The sequence below is a fragment of the Salvelinus sp. IW2-2015 genome, linkage group LG20 (genome assembly GCF_002910315.2).
Source record: "Salvelinus sp. IW2-2015 linkage group LG20, ASM291031v2, whole genome shotgun sequence".
In the NCBI taxonomy this organism is placed as follows: domain Eukaryota; kingdom Metazoa; phylum Chordata; class Actinopteri; order Salmoniformes; family Salmonidae; genus Salvelinus; species Salvelinus sp. IW2-2015.
In genome coordinates this window covers 16751746-16769191 of record NC_036860.1, presented here as the reverse complement: position 1 = coordinate 16769191, position 17446 = coordinate 16751746, and the positions used below count along the sequence as shown (strand labels likewise).

The following is a 17446-nucleotide window of genomic DNA, read 5'->3' as shown; positions in this document are numbered from 1 at the left end:
AAACTGGATAATGGAGATAGTAAGACTAAGAGATCCAAATAACTCATTTTTAAGAGGCTTAACATTGAGGCTAACTGTATATGTTTAGTTCATATTTAAACAAAATACACAAACCAATTTGAGTACAGTGGAACGCAGATCAGCAACAGATTATATGCTGGTACAACGCATTAGCATACGGACTCATTCGTCCGGTCCGTCACGAGTAAGATCCGTTCAAGGTTGCAATTTGACAGGTCTGTATTTGCTACTCGGTTATTTTCTTTTCTCTTAACTACATGTTATCACGTATTAGAAGAAATGAATGCATCATTTATGTTCTCGTAAATCCTCAAGCGATTTATGTTACATTGCTTGTTCGTTATAACAACTAATAAAAGGTTAGCTCAGAAATGCAAGATCTCATCAAAACAATGGATAAACCCAGTCGGTCATCTCTCGTGGAGGTGAAACCGCGAGAATCCGTATAGGCTAACGTTTAATTATATTATAGGTCATGGCTAGAAGGGATCCAGATTTTGTCAAATTAACGCGCATTTTAGCTAAACCTTCAATTAACCTGAACACAATTCTCCTTATCTGCTACGAAAAATCTAATCTGACGTTAATTTGACAAAAACTGGATCCCTTCTAGCGATGACAAGAATGATGTGATTATGAGCAGCAGTAGTTCCTGGTTTAGGGTTTTTGTTATTGATTATTTGGACAAAGATTGGGCGAAGGCTTGATTTTGATCTGCCCGTGTGCAGATAATAAACGGTTTCAACTAGATTCCATAGCCACAAAGTCACAATTGGCTATATCATAAAACATTTTTGTTATGATATAGTAACGCGTCGAACACACCGACAGTGTTGTTGCGCAAAATATTACACAGCGTCATCTGGATATGTATGCAACAAAAGTTCAACATTCACCTTCTGCTACCATTTTTGTCAAGCCTTCTATGCATACAGTTTGACGGATACGTTTGATAAATCCAACATATGCACCACACCGAACGCTCTGCAACAATGCTGCAAGGCAAACGCAGTTGTTTCATTGGAAATGAATGTAATTCAGGTGTACAAAAATGCAATTTTTGCTCCCCAATCCACCTGACGGAGCTTGAGATGATCTGCAGAGAAGAATAGGAGAAACTTCCCAAATACAGGTGTGCCAAGATTGTAGCGTCAAGGCTGTAATCACTGCCAAAGGTGCTTCAACAAAGTACTGAGTAAAGAGTATGAATACTTATGTAAATGTCATATCTGTTTTTTTATATATATAAGTTAGCTAACATTTCTAAACCTGTTTTTGCTTTGTCATTATGGGGTATTGTGTGTAGATTGATGAGGGATTTTTTTTTATTTTAATCAATTTTAGAATAAGGCGGTAATGTAACAAAATGTGGAAAAAGTCAAAGGATCTGAATACTTTCCGACTGCACTGTATGTTGAAAGTTTATGAATGTCATTTGTAATAATCTAGCCTATATTGTAGTAAAAACTGAGTCATACAAAGATATAACACCATTCAATTATATTTTTTCCAGAACAAAAATGTGTCGTTAGCTATCATCTTTCAATATTCCAGGTTTATTGATAGCCCTGATAAAGACTCATTAGATTATGTGCTGCAACAGGACTAGAGACTACTAGGCTATACTAACTGCATATTATAAACTGGGTAGTTTGGCTCCTGAATGCTGAAAGCCGTGGCATATCAGACTGTATACCACGGTTGTATGACAAATCAATGTTTTTTCTGTTCAAATTACGTTGGTAACCAGTTTATAATAGCATTAAGTTACCTCGGGGGTTTGTGGTATATGGCCAATATACTACGGCTAAGGGCTGTGTCCAGACACAACGCGCTGCTTCGTGCTTATGAACAGCCCTTAGCCGTTGTATTTTGTTCATATACCACACCCCCTTGGTTCTTATTGCTTAAATATAACACATTTCTTTATTGCCAAAATATATKTTTTGTATTTCAAGTATGGAAGAGGACAGTCCGGAAGAGTTTCTTGCAGAGTTCAAGGAGAAACATCTAGGTGCTTGGGGAATTGTCCAGATAACTGCTGGCACAGGGCTAGCTGTCTATGCCATGTGGGCAGGGGTTCTCATGCCAGGATTTCGAAAAGTCCCTCTGAGGTTACAGGTAAGACCTGGGCCATGTTCACTGGGGTGCAATTAAATTACAGAATCATCAGATATAAATACACTGAACAAAAATATAAATGTAACATATAACAATTTCAAAGATTTTACTGAGTTACTATTCATATAAGGAAATAAGTCACATTAAATAAATTCATGACTGGGAATACAGACATGTATCTGTTGGTGACAGATACCTTAAAAAGAAATGCAGGGGCGTGGATCAGAAAATCAGTCCGTATCTGGTATGACCACCATTTGCCTCATACCTCATCTCTTTTGCGTAGAGTTGATCAGGCGGTTGATTGTTGGCTGTGGAATGTTGTCCCACTAATCTTCAATAGCTGTGCGAAGTTGCTGGATATCCAGAGCATCCAAAACTTGCTCAATCAATCAAATGTATTTATAAAGCCCTTCTTACATCAGCTGATGTCACAAAGTGATGTACAGAAACCCAGCCTAAAACCCCATAACAGCAAGCAATGCAGGTGTAGAAGCACGGTGGCTAGGGAAAACTCCCTAGAAAGGCCGTAAACTAGGAAGAAACCTAGAGAGAAACCAGGCTATGATGGGTGGCCAGTCCTCTTCTGGTTGTGCCGGGTGGAGATTATACCAGAACATGGCCAAGATGTTCAAATGTTCATAGATGAAATAATAATAATCACAGTGGTTGTAGAGGGTGCAACAGGTCAGCACCTCAGGAGTAAATGTCAGTTGGCTTTCCATAGCCGATCATTCCGAGCATCTCTACCGCTCCTGCTGTCTCTAGAGAGTTGAAAACAGCAGGTCTGGGACAAGGTAGCACGTCCGGTGAACAGGTCAGGGTTCCATAGCCGCAGGCAGAACAGTTGAAACTGGAGCAGCAGCACGACCAGGTGGACTGCTCAATGGGTGACATGTCTGGTGAGTTTGAAGGCCATGGAAGAACTGGGACATTTTAGCTTCCAGGAATTGTGTACAGATCCTTGCGACATGAGACTGTGCATTATCATGTCTACATGTGATGGCAGCAGATGAATGGCATGACAATGGGCCTCAGGATCTCATCACGGTATCTCTGTGTATTCAAATTGCCATTTGATAAAAGCAATTGTGTTCGTTGTCTGTAGCTTATGCCTGCCCGTACCATAACCCCACAGCCACCATGTGGCACTCTGTTCACAACGTTGATATCAGCAAACCGTTCGCCCACACAATGGCATACACGTGGTCAGTGGTTGAGGCTGGTTGGACATACTGCCAAATTCTCTAAAATGATGCTATAGACGGCTTATGATAGAGAAATGAACATTTAAATTATCTGGCAACAGCTCTGGTAGACATTCCTGCAGTCAGCATGCCAATTGCATGCTCCCTCAACTTGAMACATCTGTGGCATTGTGTTGTGTGACAAAACTGCACATTTTAGTGGCCTTTTATTGTCCCCAGCACAAGGTGTGCCTGTGTAATGATCATGCTGTTTTAATCAGCTTCTTGATATGCCACACCTGTCAAGTGGATGGATTATCTTCTCAAAGGAGAGCTGCTCACTAACAGGGATGTAAACAAATTTGTGCACAATTTGAGAGAAATTAGCTTTTTGTGCATATGGAACATTTCTGCTATCTTTTATTTCAGCTCATGAAACATGGGACCAACACTTTACATGTTGAGTTTTATATGTTTGTTCAGTGTATATTATGTAGATCAGATTTGTCTTTCTGTCATGAGGATTGGGGAATTGTGTCGGCTCTATAGTTTACACTTCACTTTAAAGCATCCAGGTATAATGCTTTATAATATGAGCCTTTATAATGTCTTATAATAAGGCTTATAATATGCTATTCCTGTCTTTATATCACATTTTTAAATGGGCAAGCTCCGTTCAATAACAAAGAGGGCTACCCGCCACTGTTTTGATTAACAGCTGTGGGATGGGGCTGGAGAAATGTAATCAGTAACCACTCTCAAATTCATAGGCAGAGCTATGGATGCAGGGACTGACCATCCATGATACCAAAATTATAGTTTTAACCATGACGCTATACAGTGTTTGTTTACAATGACATTGTTTACAAACAATGGAGTAAAATAAGCTTATATTTTGTATTATGCTGGGGTACGCACGACAGTTGAACTGAGCTCATGAGGCTTTTATAAGTCATATTCTTTGAGAATCTATGGGTTTATCATTAAATGTAAAAGTCCCAAAATGGATGTACTATTCACAGATTGCCATTTTTTTATTAAATCAGAATCATTATGAGATGATTATAAGACGGGGCTGAGCAACTCCAGTCCTTGTGGGGCCGGAGTGGTGTCAAACGGATTGCATTCTAAACTGTAGATCATCATTAGTTGATTATTGGAGTCAGGTGTGTACGCTGGGGCTGGGGGAAAACATGTGAGACCAATTAGGCCCCAAGGACTGGAGTAATTTAGCAGACACTCTTATCCAGAGCAATTTACAGTAATGAGGGCATACATTTTCGTACTCGTCTCCCGTGGGAATCAAACCCAAAACCCTGGCGTTGGAAACGACCATGCTCTACCAACTGAGCCACACGGTACCATTGTTGCTTTTTTCTTGTTATTTTAAGGGAGTATGCGAGCACCTTCGTTCGGTTCGACTAGCTGAGGTCAGCTAGGCGCCAGCCGAACTGAAGCATGCTGACGCCTTTATAAGACATAAGGGCGTTATACATGCTCATGACAACTCTTACGATGCATTATAACCGCATGGTAGTACATTGCATCTGTAGTCTTGTTAAGTCAAGTGTTAAAGACATTTCTGTCTCCTAGTTCTGATAACCGATGTGGGTTGCGATATTTTCTGCAGGTGCCCTATCTCCCCGCCAGCAAGAAACAAGTGCGGAATGTGATGGCACTGCTGAGTGGTCGACATGGTAACCTTGTGGACTTGGGCTCCGGTGATGGCAGGATTGTAAGTAGGGCTGAGCGATGTGGCTTAAAAATTATATCAATTTTTTCAAACTTATGGCCGATTCACAATATATCAACTCTAAATAAGATTTGTTGTACAATTAAAGGTAAAATACACTTCATTTCAAACAGTAAAATTATACGTACGCTAAATACAAGCCTTCCACAACCATAAGACCTGCTAATAATTACATTTTTTCATTAAAATAGTTTAATAAAAAACATGAGCTGGCGCACACCCAGAAAAATATGTTTGTGTGGAGGTGCTGACTATAAACTATGAAAATAAAGCGAGTCGCACACTCCATATATAAACTCTCAGTAATTTATTGGGTATTTACCAATGTTTCGGCACCACTGTGCCTTCTTCAGGGTAATGTCATGAATACTTGAACCAGGTTATGTAGACAAACAGTATAATTAGTGCAACCAATGACAATAGTGAGGGGAGTGTCATAGTGATTAAGTTAATTAGAATGAATTAGTGAAACTGTTAAAAAAACAATAGTTTATGGCATATTCAATATATTAGGCTATTATCATATAGAAACATAATTGAATATTGTACATAATACTAGCATCAACATACATTATTGTTTAATTCAATTTCACATATTTAATTGTTTCGTATTTCATATTTGTTACATGTAATCTTTTGGTTCAACCTTAATGCATAATAAGCATCATCAACAGGGGGAACATATTAGGTGTACGCTAATAGGCTGTAGAAAGAATATATACATTTATAAGACTTGTTCATAAGGGCCTGAGGTCAAAGTCAATATTCAGACCACTAGGGATCAATGTTTTTAGATGGGATATACAGTAAGCCTCCCTTTTGTAGTAGTAGGATCTCGATGTTACCTCCTCTACTTGGTAGAGCAACATACTCAATGCCTGTGTATTTGAGGGAGGAGATTGGATGGTTAGCTTCAACATAGTGAGATGCTGCTGGATAGTCATGTGAAATTGAATTAAACAATAATGTATGTTGATGCTAATATTATGTGCAATATTCAATTGTTTCTATATGATAACAATAGCCTAATATATTTAATATGCCATAAACTGTTGTTTTTTAACAGTTTCACTAATTCATTCTAATTAACCTAATCATTATGACACACCCCTCACTATTGTCATTGGTTGCACTACTTACACTGTTTGTCTACATAACCTGGTTCAAGTATTCATGACATTACCCTGAAGAAAGCACAGTGATGCCGAAATGTTGGTAAATACCCAATAAATTACTGGGAGTTTATATATGGAGTGTGCGACTCTCTTTATTAAAATAGTTGAACCTGCTTTTTTGCAATAATCACTGATCTGGCTTTCAAGTTTGTCTATGAAAATGCCCTTTTTGTTACAAATTTAACCAGAACCATGCATAATGCACATTCACTAATGACTAACTTATTGTAGCAGGCATTATAGAAAATTAACACAGGTCTCATAAACAATCTCTCAAGCACAAGCCCACATGCTAGTGAGTAGCCAGCTAATCTTTATATTTCAAGTTTAGCCAACTTGGATCTATTTGCTAGCTAACAAGTTAGAACACTTTAATTGTTACGCCCTTCTGTCTGTCTCCAACTGTTTGAACAGAATGCTAGCCTGTCCACTTTGTTCAGATGTGGAATTAAGTGGCCTACCTTGTTTCTCAGAATGAGAACGAGTTGACAATTCCTTATATAATTGTGTTTTATGCTTATTGTACATTTATAAAACACAGACTAGACCGCTAGTATAACGGTCTTTGGCAAAAATGCTACTAGCGGTATGTTATGCCTCCTGCTACAAACTGAGAATACATTTTCCAGAATGTTATACTCCTGTTTTAGTAGTGTTTGCTCTGTAGAGTGGAGACATAAATAGGTTAACGTTATAAAGGTTAACTTCTTCTTTATTACAGTAAAATAATGTCTCAATGTGTTTTGGTGTCCATATGACCGATTCTGTTGGACCAAACCTGAACTGCAAATAGCAAGTAGAGACAATAGTGTGTGATTGCGGCCCGTAATTCGGAGCATTCTATGCCCCCCCCACCCCACCCCCCCAAGTAACCTGTCTTCATGCTTGTGTGACACTTTTGATATTCTGGATTTCCCCTGATTGTCTATGTTATATAAAATGTGGGTCAAAAGGGAATTAAAAGTATTATCTGAGTTTTTCGGGGGTGAAGGACAGCTAGCTAGCTAGCTACTGGTGTCGCTCCCGCCTGCTGTGTACCGGAGCCCTCCTAGCTAGCTAGTTAGCACCCAGTGTCCTTCGCTGACGCCTGCTGAACACCTACCATCTTTAACAGAACTGTGGGAAAACAGTGTGTGTGTGTGTGAATAGTAAACTTCACACAGCACAGGAGGAGCGAAGGAGACGAGACCCAAATGAGAACAAGCGGACATAAATGCTCATAAAAACAAATAAAAACATGATTATTGAGAAACATACAGTTGAAGTCGGAAGTTTATATACACTTAGGTTGTAGTCATTAAAATTCATTTTTCAACCACTCCACAAATTTCTTGTTAACAAACTATAGTTTTGGCAAGTCGGTTAGGACATCTACTTTGTGCATGACACAAGTCATTTTTCCAACAATTGTTTACAGACAGATTATTTCACTTATAATTCACTGTATCACAATTCCAGTGGGTCAGAAGTTTACATACACTAAGTTGACTGTGCCTTTAAACAGCTTGGAAAATTCCAGAAAATTATGTCATGGCTTTAGAAGCTTCTGATAGATGATGCCAATTAGCCTCATCTGAGTCAATTGGAGGTGTACCTGTGGATGTATTTCYAGGCCTACCTTCAAACTCAGTGCCTCTTTGTTTGACATCATGGGATAAACAAAAGAAATTAGCCAAGACCTCATAAAAAGAATTGTAGATCTCCACAAGTCTGGTTCATCATTGGGAGCAATTTCCAAACGCCTGAAGGTACCACGTTCATCTGTACAAACAATAGTACGCAAGTATAAACACCATGGGACCACGCAGCCGTCATACTGCTCAGGAAGAAGACGCGTTCTGTCTCCTAGAGATGAACGTACTTTGTGCAAATCAATCCCAGAACAACAGCAAAGGACCTTGTGAAGATGCTGGAGGAAACAGGTACAAAAGTATCTATATCCACAGTAAAACGAGTCCTATATCGATATAACTTGAAAGGCCTCTCAGCAAGGAAGAAGCATAAAAAAGCCAGACTACGGTTTGCAACTGCACATGGGGACAAAGATCGTACTTTTTGGAGAAATGTCCTCTGGTCTGGTGAAACAAAAATAGAACTGTTTGGCCATAATAGCCATCGTTATGTTTGGAGGAAAAAGGTGGAGCCTTGCAAGCCGAAGAACACCATCCCATCCGTGAAGCACGGGAGAGGCAGCATCATGTTGTGGGGGTGCTTTGCTGCAGGAGGGACTGGTGGACTTCACAAAATAGACGGCATCATGAGGTTGGAACATTATGTGGATATATTGAAGCAACATCTCAAGACATCAGTCAGGAATTTAAAGCTTGGTCGCAAATGGGTCTTCCAAATGGATAATGACCCCAAGCATACATCCAAAGTTGTGGCAAAATGGCTTAAGGACAACAAAGTCAAGGTATTGGAGTGGCDATCACAAAGCCCTGACCTCAATCCCATAGAAAATGTGTGGGCAGAACTGAAAAAGCGTTTGCATGCAAGGAGGTCTACAAACCTTACTCAGTTACACCATCTCTGTGAGGAGGAATGGGACAAAATTCACCCAACTTATTCTGGGAAGCTTGTGGAAGGCTACCCGAAATGTTTGACCCAAGTTAAACAATTTAAAGGCAATGCTACCAAATACTAATTGAGTGTATGTCAACTTCTGACCCACTGGGAATGTGATGAAAGAAATAAAAGCTGAAATAAATAATTCTCTACTATTATTCTGACATTTCACATTATTAAAATAAAGTGGTGATCCTAACTGACCTAAGACAGGGAATGTTTTACTAGGATTAAATGTCAGGAATTGTGAAAAACTGAGTTTAAATGTATTTGGCTGAGGTGTATGTAAACTTCTGACTTCAACTGTACATTCGAATTTATCGAATTCATTTAATATATCGCCCAGCTCTAATTTTTGGTTTGGGCATGCTCCTGCAGATATGGAATGGGTATCTGTGTATGCTGAATGTGTAAGCTGCAACAGGACTTTGGTGTCCACAAGGTGTGTGTGTGCATGTGTGAAAGAGAGAGAAACGGTACCTTTGTTGAGAACCAAATTCATGTTTTTATCTTTTCAGGTGCTGGAAGCACACAAACACGGCTTTGGTCCCACAGTAGGATACGAACTCAACCCCTGGTTAGTTCGTCTAGCTAACTTCCACGCATGGAGAGCAGGCCATTATGGGAAGGTGTCGTATCGGCAGGAAGACCTCTGGAAGGTGTGAAACAGGCAGATGTTATGTGTCTTTTTCCCAACCCCAAACCAACTGCTAGCTTCTTCACTTCAGATCTAAGAGGATTGGATCGGTAAACAATATGGCTAATAGCTTAATCTTGCACTCTGATAGGCTTGTTGGAATTTTCAGCATATTGCTTACACCTATCCAATTTTTTAAAAACTACATACATGTCCAGGGGGCAGGGGCTAGGGGTTGATTAAGTTTTGAGTTGAGTTCACATGTTTGGTTGTTGGTAAAAATGTATCCACATATTTTATACCTTTTTCACTATTACTAGTTCCACAAAGAGTTACTACTAGTTGTTTTACCAAGCCTTATTGTTAGGGCCAGGAGTTTTTCCAGATTAGGTCAGGAAAAACACAGGACCCTACTTACTGTAGTGTCTTGGTTACTCTTATTTGTTTTTGGTCACTGTTTGTGTTGCTTTGTTCAGCTACATTCAAAGAGGACATGTTTACATGGTAAAAATACAATTATGATAAAAATAAATAAAATGTGGCTAATAGATAGGTTGATTTTTTGATTGTGATATTTGCATCTCTCATTCCAGGTGGACCTTACTGAGTGTAAGAATGTTACTGTGTTTTTGGCCCCCAGCGTGGTAAGTCTTTTTGCATTGGCACACATTATTAATTAATGTGTGCAGACGATACGTATACTCAGCCATAGCGGTCAAACCATTTGCTCAGTAAGTTGGGGCATGGTGCCACTGGTGACGAGGTTGAGGGTTCAATTCCCATATCATCTGGCTTCTCACTGCCGGAACAAAAACACCTGTTAGCTAGCTATAAATGAATAGACAGCTGCAAGCCAACTGATTTGAAAAACAGACAGCTGGATGACTATGTGTGTATGTGTCTGCCTAGCTCTCTTTACTGCAGGAGAAGATGGAGGCTGAGCTTCCAGATGACGCCCTGGTAGTAGCCGGTAGGTTTCCCTTCACTGAGTGGACTCCATGCAGGATTGAAGGAGATGGTGTAGACAGAGCTTGGGCCTATACCATGCAGGCCCAAAGACTGCCAGCAGGGAGTGCTGTGCTACCTGTACCTAAAGAGTTGAAATCACCAGTTTGAACTGAAAGTGAGAGAACCAAGTAACTGATTGGACCAGGAAGACATGAGCATGAGACATAAGCATGAGCGTTTGTATGATGGAAGAAACCATTTGGAGTCTGAGGAGGAGGGACAAACCATTTTCATCTACATGGGTTGACACAAGTAGCTGACTGAGACCCACTCCTCACAGTGTTGTTGGGTTTCTGGATTTTCTCAATTCCTTGCCTCTGTTCTCTCCTCGCCTTCTGAAAACAACAGCTGTTTCAAAGGGTGTGTGGTTGATTTCAAAACTCTTCGTGGTAGGAATTGAGAAAAGACCAGGGAGTGAGATGCCGTCTGAGTATATGAACCTGTCAACAGATAAACTACCAAGCACATGGTACAATCCAGACATCTTTAAAAACCATACCTTTTCCACATTTTGTTACGTTACAGCCGTATTCTAAAATGGATTAAATAAAAACATGTCCTCCTCAATCTACACACAGTACCCCATAAAGACAAAGCAAAAACAGGTTTTAGAAATTTTAGCAAATGTATTCAAAATTAAAACCAGATACCTTATTAACATAAGTATTCAGTCCCTTTGCTAGGAAACTTTAAATTGAGCTCAGGTGTCCATTGTTGTGTCCATTGATCATCCCTGAGATGTTTCTACACCTTGATTGGAGTCTACCTGTGGCAAATTAAATGGATTGAATATGATTTGCAAAGGTACACACCTGTCAATAAACATCCTCTCACGGTCAACTGCATTTATTTTTAGCAAACTTAACATGTGTATGTGTAAATATGTGTATGAACATAACAATATTCAACAACTGAGACATAAACTGAACAAGTTCCACAGACATGTGACTAACAGAAATGGAATAATGTGTCCCTGGGGTCAAAATCAAAAGTCAGTATCTGGTGTGGCCACCAGCTGCATTAAGTGCTGCAGTGCATCTCCTCAAGGACTGCACCAGATTTGCCAGTTCTTGCTGTGAGATGTTACCTCACTCTTCCACTAAGGCACCTGCAAGTTCCCGGACATTTCTGGGGGGAATGGCCCTAGCCCTCACTCTCCGATCCAACAGAGCCCAGACGTGGTCAATGAGATTGAGATCCGGGCTCTTCGCTGGCCATGGCAGAACACTGACATTCCTGTCTTGTAGGAAATCACACACAGAACGAGCAGTATGGCTGGTGGCATTGTCATGCTGGAGGGTCATGTCAGGATGAGCCTGCAGGAAGGGTACCACATGAGGGAGGAGGATGTCTTCCCTGTAACGCACAGCGTAGAGATTGCCTGCAATGACAACAAGCTCAATCCGACGATGCTGTGACACACCGCCCCAGACCATGACGGACCCTCCACCACCAAATCGATCCCGCTATAGAGTACAGGCCTCGGTGTAATGCTCATTCCTTCGACGATAAACCCGAATCCGACCATCACCCCTGGTGAGACAAAACCATGACTCGTCAGTGAAGAGGGCAGCAGGTAGCCTAGTGGTTAGAGCGTTGGACTAGTAACCGAAAGGTTGCAAGATCGAATTCCCGAGCTGACAAGGTAAAAATCTGTTGTTCTGCCCCTGAACAAGGCAGTTAACCCACTGTTCCTAGGCCGTCATTGAAAATAAGAATTTGTTCTTAACTGACTTGCCTACTTCCGGCCTACTTCCGGCGCCGACCGAGATGGCCGCCTCGCTTCGCGTTCCTTGGTCACAGGAAGGCCATAAAGATCATCAAGGACAACAACCACCCAAGCCACTGCCTGTTCACCCCGCTATCACCCAGAAGGCGAGGTCAGTACAGGTGCATCAAAGCAGGGACCGAGAGACTGAAAAACAGCTTCTATCTCAAGGCCATCAGACTGTTAAACAGCCACATTGAGTGGCTGCTGCAAACATACTGACTCAACTCCTGACACTTTAATAATGGAAAAATTTATGTAATACATGTATCACTAGCCACTTTAAACAATGCCACTTTTATATGTTTACCATACCCTACATTACTCATCTCATATGTATATACTGTACTCTATACCATCTACTGCATCTTGCCTATGCCGTTCTGTACCATCACTCATTCATATATATTTATGTACATATTCTTTATCCCTTTACACTTGTGTGTGTATAAGGTAGTAGTTGTGGAATTGTTAGGTTAGATTACTTGTTGGTTATTACTGCATTGTCGGAACTAGAAGCACAAGCATTTCGCTACACTCGCATTAACAGCTGCTAACCATGTGTATGTAGGTAAAATAAAAAAAATTTAAAGAGCACTTTTTGCCAGTCCTGTCTGGTCCAGCGGCAGTGGGTTTGTGCCCATGGCGACGTTGTTGCCAGTGATGTCTGGTGAGGACCTGCCTTACAACAGGCCTACAAGTCCTCAGTCCAGTCTCTCTCAGCATATTGTGAACAGTCTGAGCACTGATGGAGTGATTGTGCGTTCCTGGTGTAACTCGGACAGTTGTTGTTGCCATCCTGTACCTGCCCGCAGGTGTGATGTTCGGATGTACCGATCCTGTGCAGGTGTTGTTACACGTGGTGTGCAATTTATTGCCCTGGCCACATCTGCAGTCCTCATGCCTCCTTGCAGCATGCCTAAGGCACGTTCATGCAGATGAGCATGGACCCTGGGCATCTTTCTTTTGGTGTTTTTCAGAGTCAATAGAAAGGCTTCTTTAGTGTCCTAAGGTTTCGTAACTGTGACCTTAATTGACTACCGTCTGTAAGCTGTTAATGTCTTAATGACCGTTCCACAGGTGCATGTTCATTAATTGATTGTGGTTCATTGAACAAGCATGGGAAACAGTGATTAAACCCTATACAATGAAGATCTGTGAAGTTATTTGGATTTTTACTAATTATCTTTGAAAGACAGGGTCCTGAAAAAGGGAACGTTTCTTTTTTGCTGAGTTTATAAGGTCCCACAGTTGACAGTGCATGTTAAAGAAAAAAAACAAGCCATGAGGTCGAAGGAATTATCCGTAGTGCTCCGAGACAGGATTGTGTCGAGGTACAGATCTGGGGAAGGGTACCAAAACATTTCTGCAGCATTGAAGGTCCCGAAGAACACTGTGGCCTCCATCATTCTTAAATAGAAGAGGTTTGGAACCACCAAGACTCTTCCTAGAGCTGGCCGCCCAGACAAACTGAGTCATCGAGGAGAAGGGCCTTGGTCAGGGAGGTGACCAAGAACCCGATGGTCACTCTGACAGCACTCTGACATTCCACCAATCAGACCTTTATGGTAGAGTGGTCAGACAGGAGCCACTCCTCATTGAAAGGCACATGACAGCCTGCTTGGAGTTTACTAAAAGGCATCTAAAGACTCTCAGACCATGAGAAACAAGATTATCTGGTCTGATGAAACCAAGATCGAACTCTTTGACCTGAATGCCAAGTGTCACGTCTGGAGGAAACCTGGCATCATCCCTACGGTGAAGCATGGTGATGGCAGAATCATGCTGTGATTTTCAGCGACTGTGATACTAGTCTGGACCAAGGGGAAAGATGAACGGAGCAAAGTACAGAAATCCTTGATGAAAATCTGCTCCAGAGCGCAGGACCTCAGACTGGGGCGAAGGTTCACCTTCCAAAAGAATAACGACCAGCCAAGACAACGCAGCAGTGGCTTTGGGACAAGTCTGAATGTCCATGAGTGGCCCATCCGGAGCCCAGACTTGAACCCGATTGAACATTTCTGGAGAGACCTGAAAATAGTTGTGCAGCGACGCTCCCCATCCAACCTGACAGAGCTTGAGAGGAGAAGAATGGGAGAAGAATGGGATAAACTCCCCAAATATAGGTGTGCCAAGCTTGTAGCGTCATACCCAAGAAGACTCAAGGCTGTAATCTCTGCCAAAGGTGCTTCAACAAAGTACTGAGTAAAGGGTCTGAATACTTATGTATATGTCATATTTCAGTTTTTTATTTTTAATACATTTATAAAATATTCTAAACCTGTTTTTGCTTTGTAGGGTATTGTGTGTAGATTGAGGAGAAAAAAACATGTAATACATTTTATAATAAGGCTGTCATGTAACAAAAAATGTAAAAAGTCAAGGGGTCTGAATACTTTCCGAATGCACTGTATATCATGGTCATAAAGGCGTATGAAGTAACAAGTTATGGAGCAAACACATAGGTTGTAATATACGTAGGTTGTAATATGTATGCACACAGGCGCTAGCACAAGCGCTCTACACACATGTACATTGTAATATTGTTGTATGGTGGTATTATACATTTTGTATTGTAGATATGTACTAGTGTAATAATGTTATGATGTACTGTTTCATATTTTGTTTTATGTGTATTGAAATTTCCTTAATGTGTTTGGACCTCAGAAAGAGTAGCTGCTGCCTTGGCAATTTCTCATGGGGATCGCTAATAAATACAAATACAAAAATTAGTTTTTTTTATGGCTTCCACAGTGATTTAACCCACGCATCGCTACCGTTCAAACCAAGCCCTCAGTTAAGAGCTAGATTGTGGCTTCAACGGTTTTAAGACTAATAAGCTGGTGTTTTCACCAGATCATCAAAAGTCAACCTTTGTTTTTCCTTTCAGAAAATGTTTTGGCATTGTATGTGACATACAAAAATATATAGATCTGGAGTGAGTTTCACAAAAACATGAAGACCATGTTTAGCACTAGGCAAAGGACATAGGATGATTTGGGGGGAAACACACCTGATCAGGCACAAATGATTATGGTGAGGCCATCATTCCCCAGAGGCTCCTTGTGTGCCTGATTCTGAGTTAAGATTGGTTTGTGTTTATTTAGCCCTCTGCAGGCAGAAACAGCGTCTAACTGGCAAGATTAATGTGGGTTTATAAAGCCCACTCGGGCCACTCCAGAAAATGGCAGTCAGAGCCAGATGGTGGCTGAGATTCAGACTAGTGTCTCTCAGCATCTCAGATCTAATTTTTGGTACACCGGTGTCACTGCTCTGATGCATCACTCAGACATTTCTGGGGGTAATGGGCATTTAAAAAACCTTATATTGCTGAGTATCTTCAAAGAAAGAAAAAAGTGCATGGGGCCAAGGTTATGATGGGGTGGAGGGAAGCATGATCTTGATACGTGTGTGCTGTAAATTGATAACATAATTACTATTCTAAATGTGCCACCCTTAGTGGGGCGTTTGCAAATATAGATAGACTTGTGAAAATATTTAATATAATACGCTATATTTTGTTTGTGGCCGGCGGACTCATCCGGCTCAAGATTTAAATGTTACTTCCGGCGGGGAGGGGCTGATTCCCCGGAAGGAAGTTGCGACTGCAAGGCCTAAGGCTCAGTACAGCAGCTCCAAAGCAACCAGTTAGCTTAGCCAAAGCTAACACTGGGTCTGGGCAGAGCCGCTTGAGGAGAATAACACAGAAAACAGGAACAAGCACGCTGCTGTAAATTCAGTTTGTATTAGATTTTCCGGAGGACTTACGACGTAAACCCCTCAAACAGACAATTTTTAATGCGTGCTTTATTTTTTACCAGGGTTCCCACTGCAACAGCTAGGCAAAGTTAGCTACATGTCTGGTTCACCTCCACTAAACCCCGTGTAGCAACATTATCAACAATAGCAAGGGTCGTCTCTTAAAAGCCATACATTGTATCGACATTTAGATTAATAAATGACTTTACCTGCATTTTTATGATGCGATGTCGCGGTGTCTTGTAGTCGCGAGTGGGCCCATTGCCACAACATGAGCCTCTGCCGGTGTAGCCAACACCTCAAGTAGCCTGCTTGCTACAAATATTTATTGGACGCCAGGAGAGCCATCAAAATTAACTCCGAAAATGGTGAGTATGAGTTTTATTTTGCCACATTATTACAGTTAACTAGCTAATTAACTAACATGTCAGGAAATGGATTCTATTAAAAATACAATACATAGGACAATGTAGAATGGATGCTGTAGACTTCAGCAAAGCGATAACTGAACAGAAATGGTCTATCCTTTACTGAGTATAATATTTTTATGAAAATGTGAAATCCTTAGTATTGAGTCATATCCATTTATTGCACTGATTATTTGCATGCATGTGTTAGTTACCGGTATAGTCAAATGTGGCGTATCATATCTTTAAAGCTTTCTAACTGATCTATTCAACGATATTTTCCCAGTATATAATTCTGGAAGAAAATATATTTTAAATTGTATTCAAACCCTGTCGCACAAGATAACGGTTCTTGTTTGTGCTCCACACATGAGTAGGCTACCTGGTTTCCGGGATGTGTGTCGAATTCGTCTGTCTGCGACACAAGACGCCCATCTTGCGAGACCAAATATTTGCATTGAGTAATCCTTGCATGTTGCGGCCCATTTGAAGAATTCGGGCCTTTTGATCTGCAAGATGCTTCAGATATGCAGAGGAATCACTATATTCCTTTTTGCTATACTGTCCTTCCTGACTCAAATGTTAATAATTTAACACAATACTCTCTTAAATACTGAATTGACATTTTAGTTGTCATCACAGATGCCCTTTGCTGCTAGTTTAGTGCATACCATTATACTATGATTATGAATGCCAGTTGAGTGGAAATTACTAATGCGATGAGGAAGTTAGTGAGTATTTTCCATATGCGTCACAGTGAAGCGTCTGTCCTGGGCCCTATGCAATTTGGATGAATTTGTGACATCCATTTGACCTTACTGCCCCTAAAGCTGTGTGTACACTACTTAACTTTCAAAATCCTAACATTGTTGAGCCTCTCACATTAAACGATCGTCATTCCTGTCGTTTTTTTTGTTTTTCCAACGTAGTGGTGCGCAGACTAAACAATGTGACACAGACAGGGGTCACACAAGATTTTTCACTTGGTCGTGAGGATTCTCGATACCACGCTGTCTTGCGAAAACAATGATGTGATTACATTTTA

General features: G+C 40.9%; 2 protein-coding genes across 3 annotated transcripts in view; both read left to right on the top strand.

The window, feature by feature from the left end:
- Positions 1 to 176: 176 nt before the first annotated feature.
- Positions 177 to 11307, top strand: antkmt (adenine nucleotide translocase lysine methyltransferase). Of its 2 annotated transcripts, none has more exons than XM_024013334.2 (6): positions 177 to 236; positions 1980 to 2142; positions 4960 to 5064; positions 9341 to 9481; positions 10053 to 10103; positions 10369 to 11307. In XM_024013334.2, exons 2-6 carry the CDS (start codon positions 1981 to 1983, stop codon positions 10573 to 10575), a joined length of 666 nt encoding a protein of 221 aa, XP_023869102.1. In that variant the 5' UTR covers positions 177 to 236; position 1980; the 3' UTR covers positions 10576 to 11307. The 2 variants fall into 2 exon arrangements, with proteins under 2 accessions (XP_023869102.1, XP_070305347.1); XM_070449246.1 differs by lacking the exon at positions 177 to 236 and adding an exon at positions 243 to 1153.
- A 4781-nt stretch (positions 11308 to 16088) lies between these two features.
- The window catches only part of xpo6 (exportin 6), a 75017-nt gene continuing 73659 nt past the window's right edge, over positions 16089 to 17446 (top strand). The window contains exon 1 of the mRNA XM_024011511.2: positions 16089 to 16362. Within this exon, the coding sequence (XP_023867279.1) occupies positions 16360 to 16362 (3 nt within the window). The 5' untranslated portion in view covers positions 16089 to 16359. The remainder of the gene's footprint in view (positions 16363 to 17446) is intronic.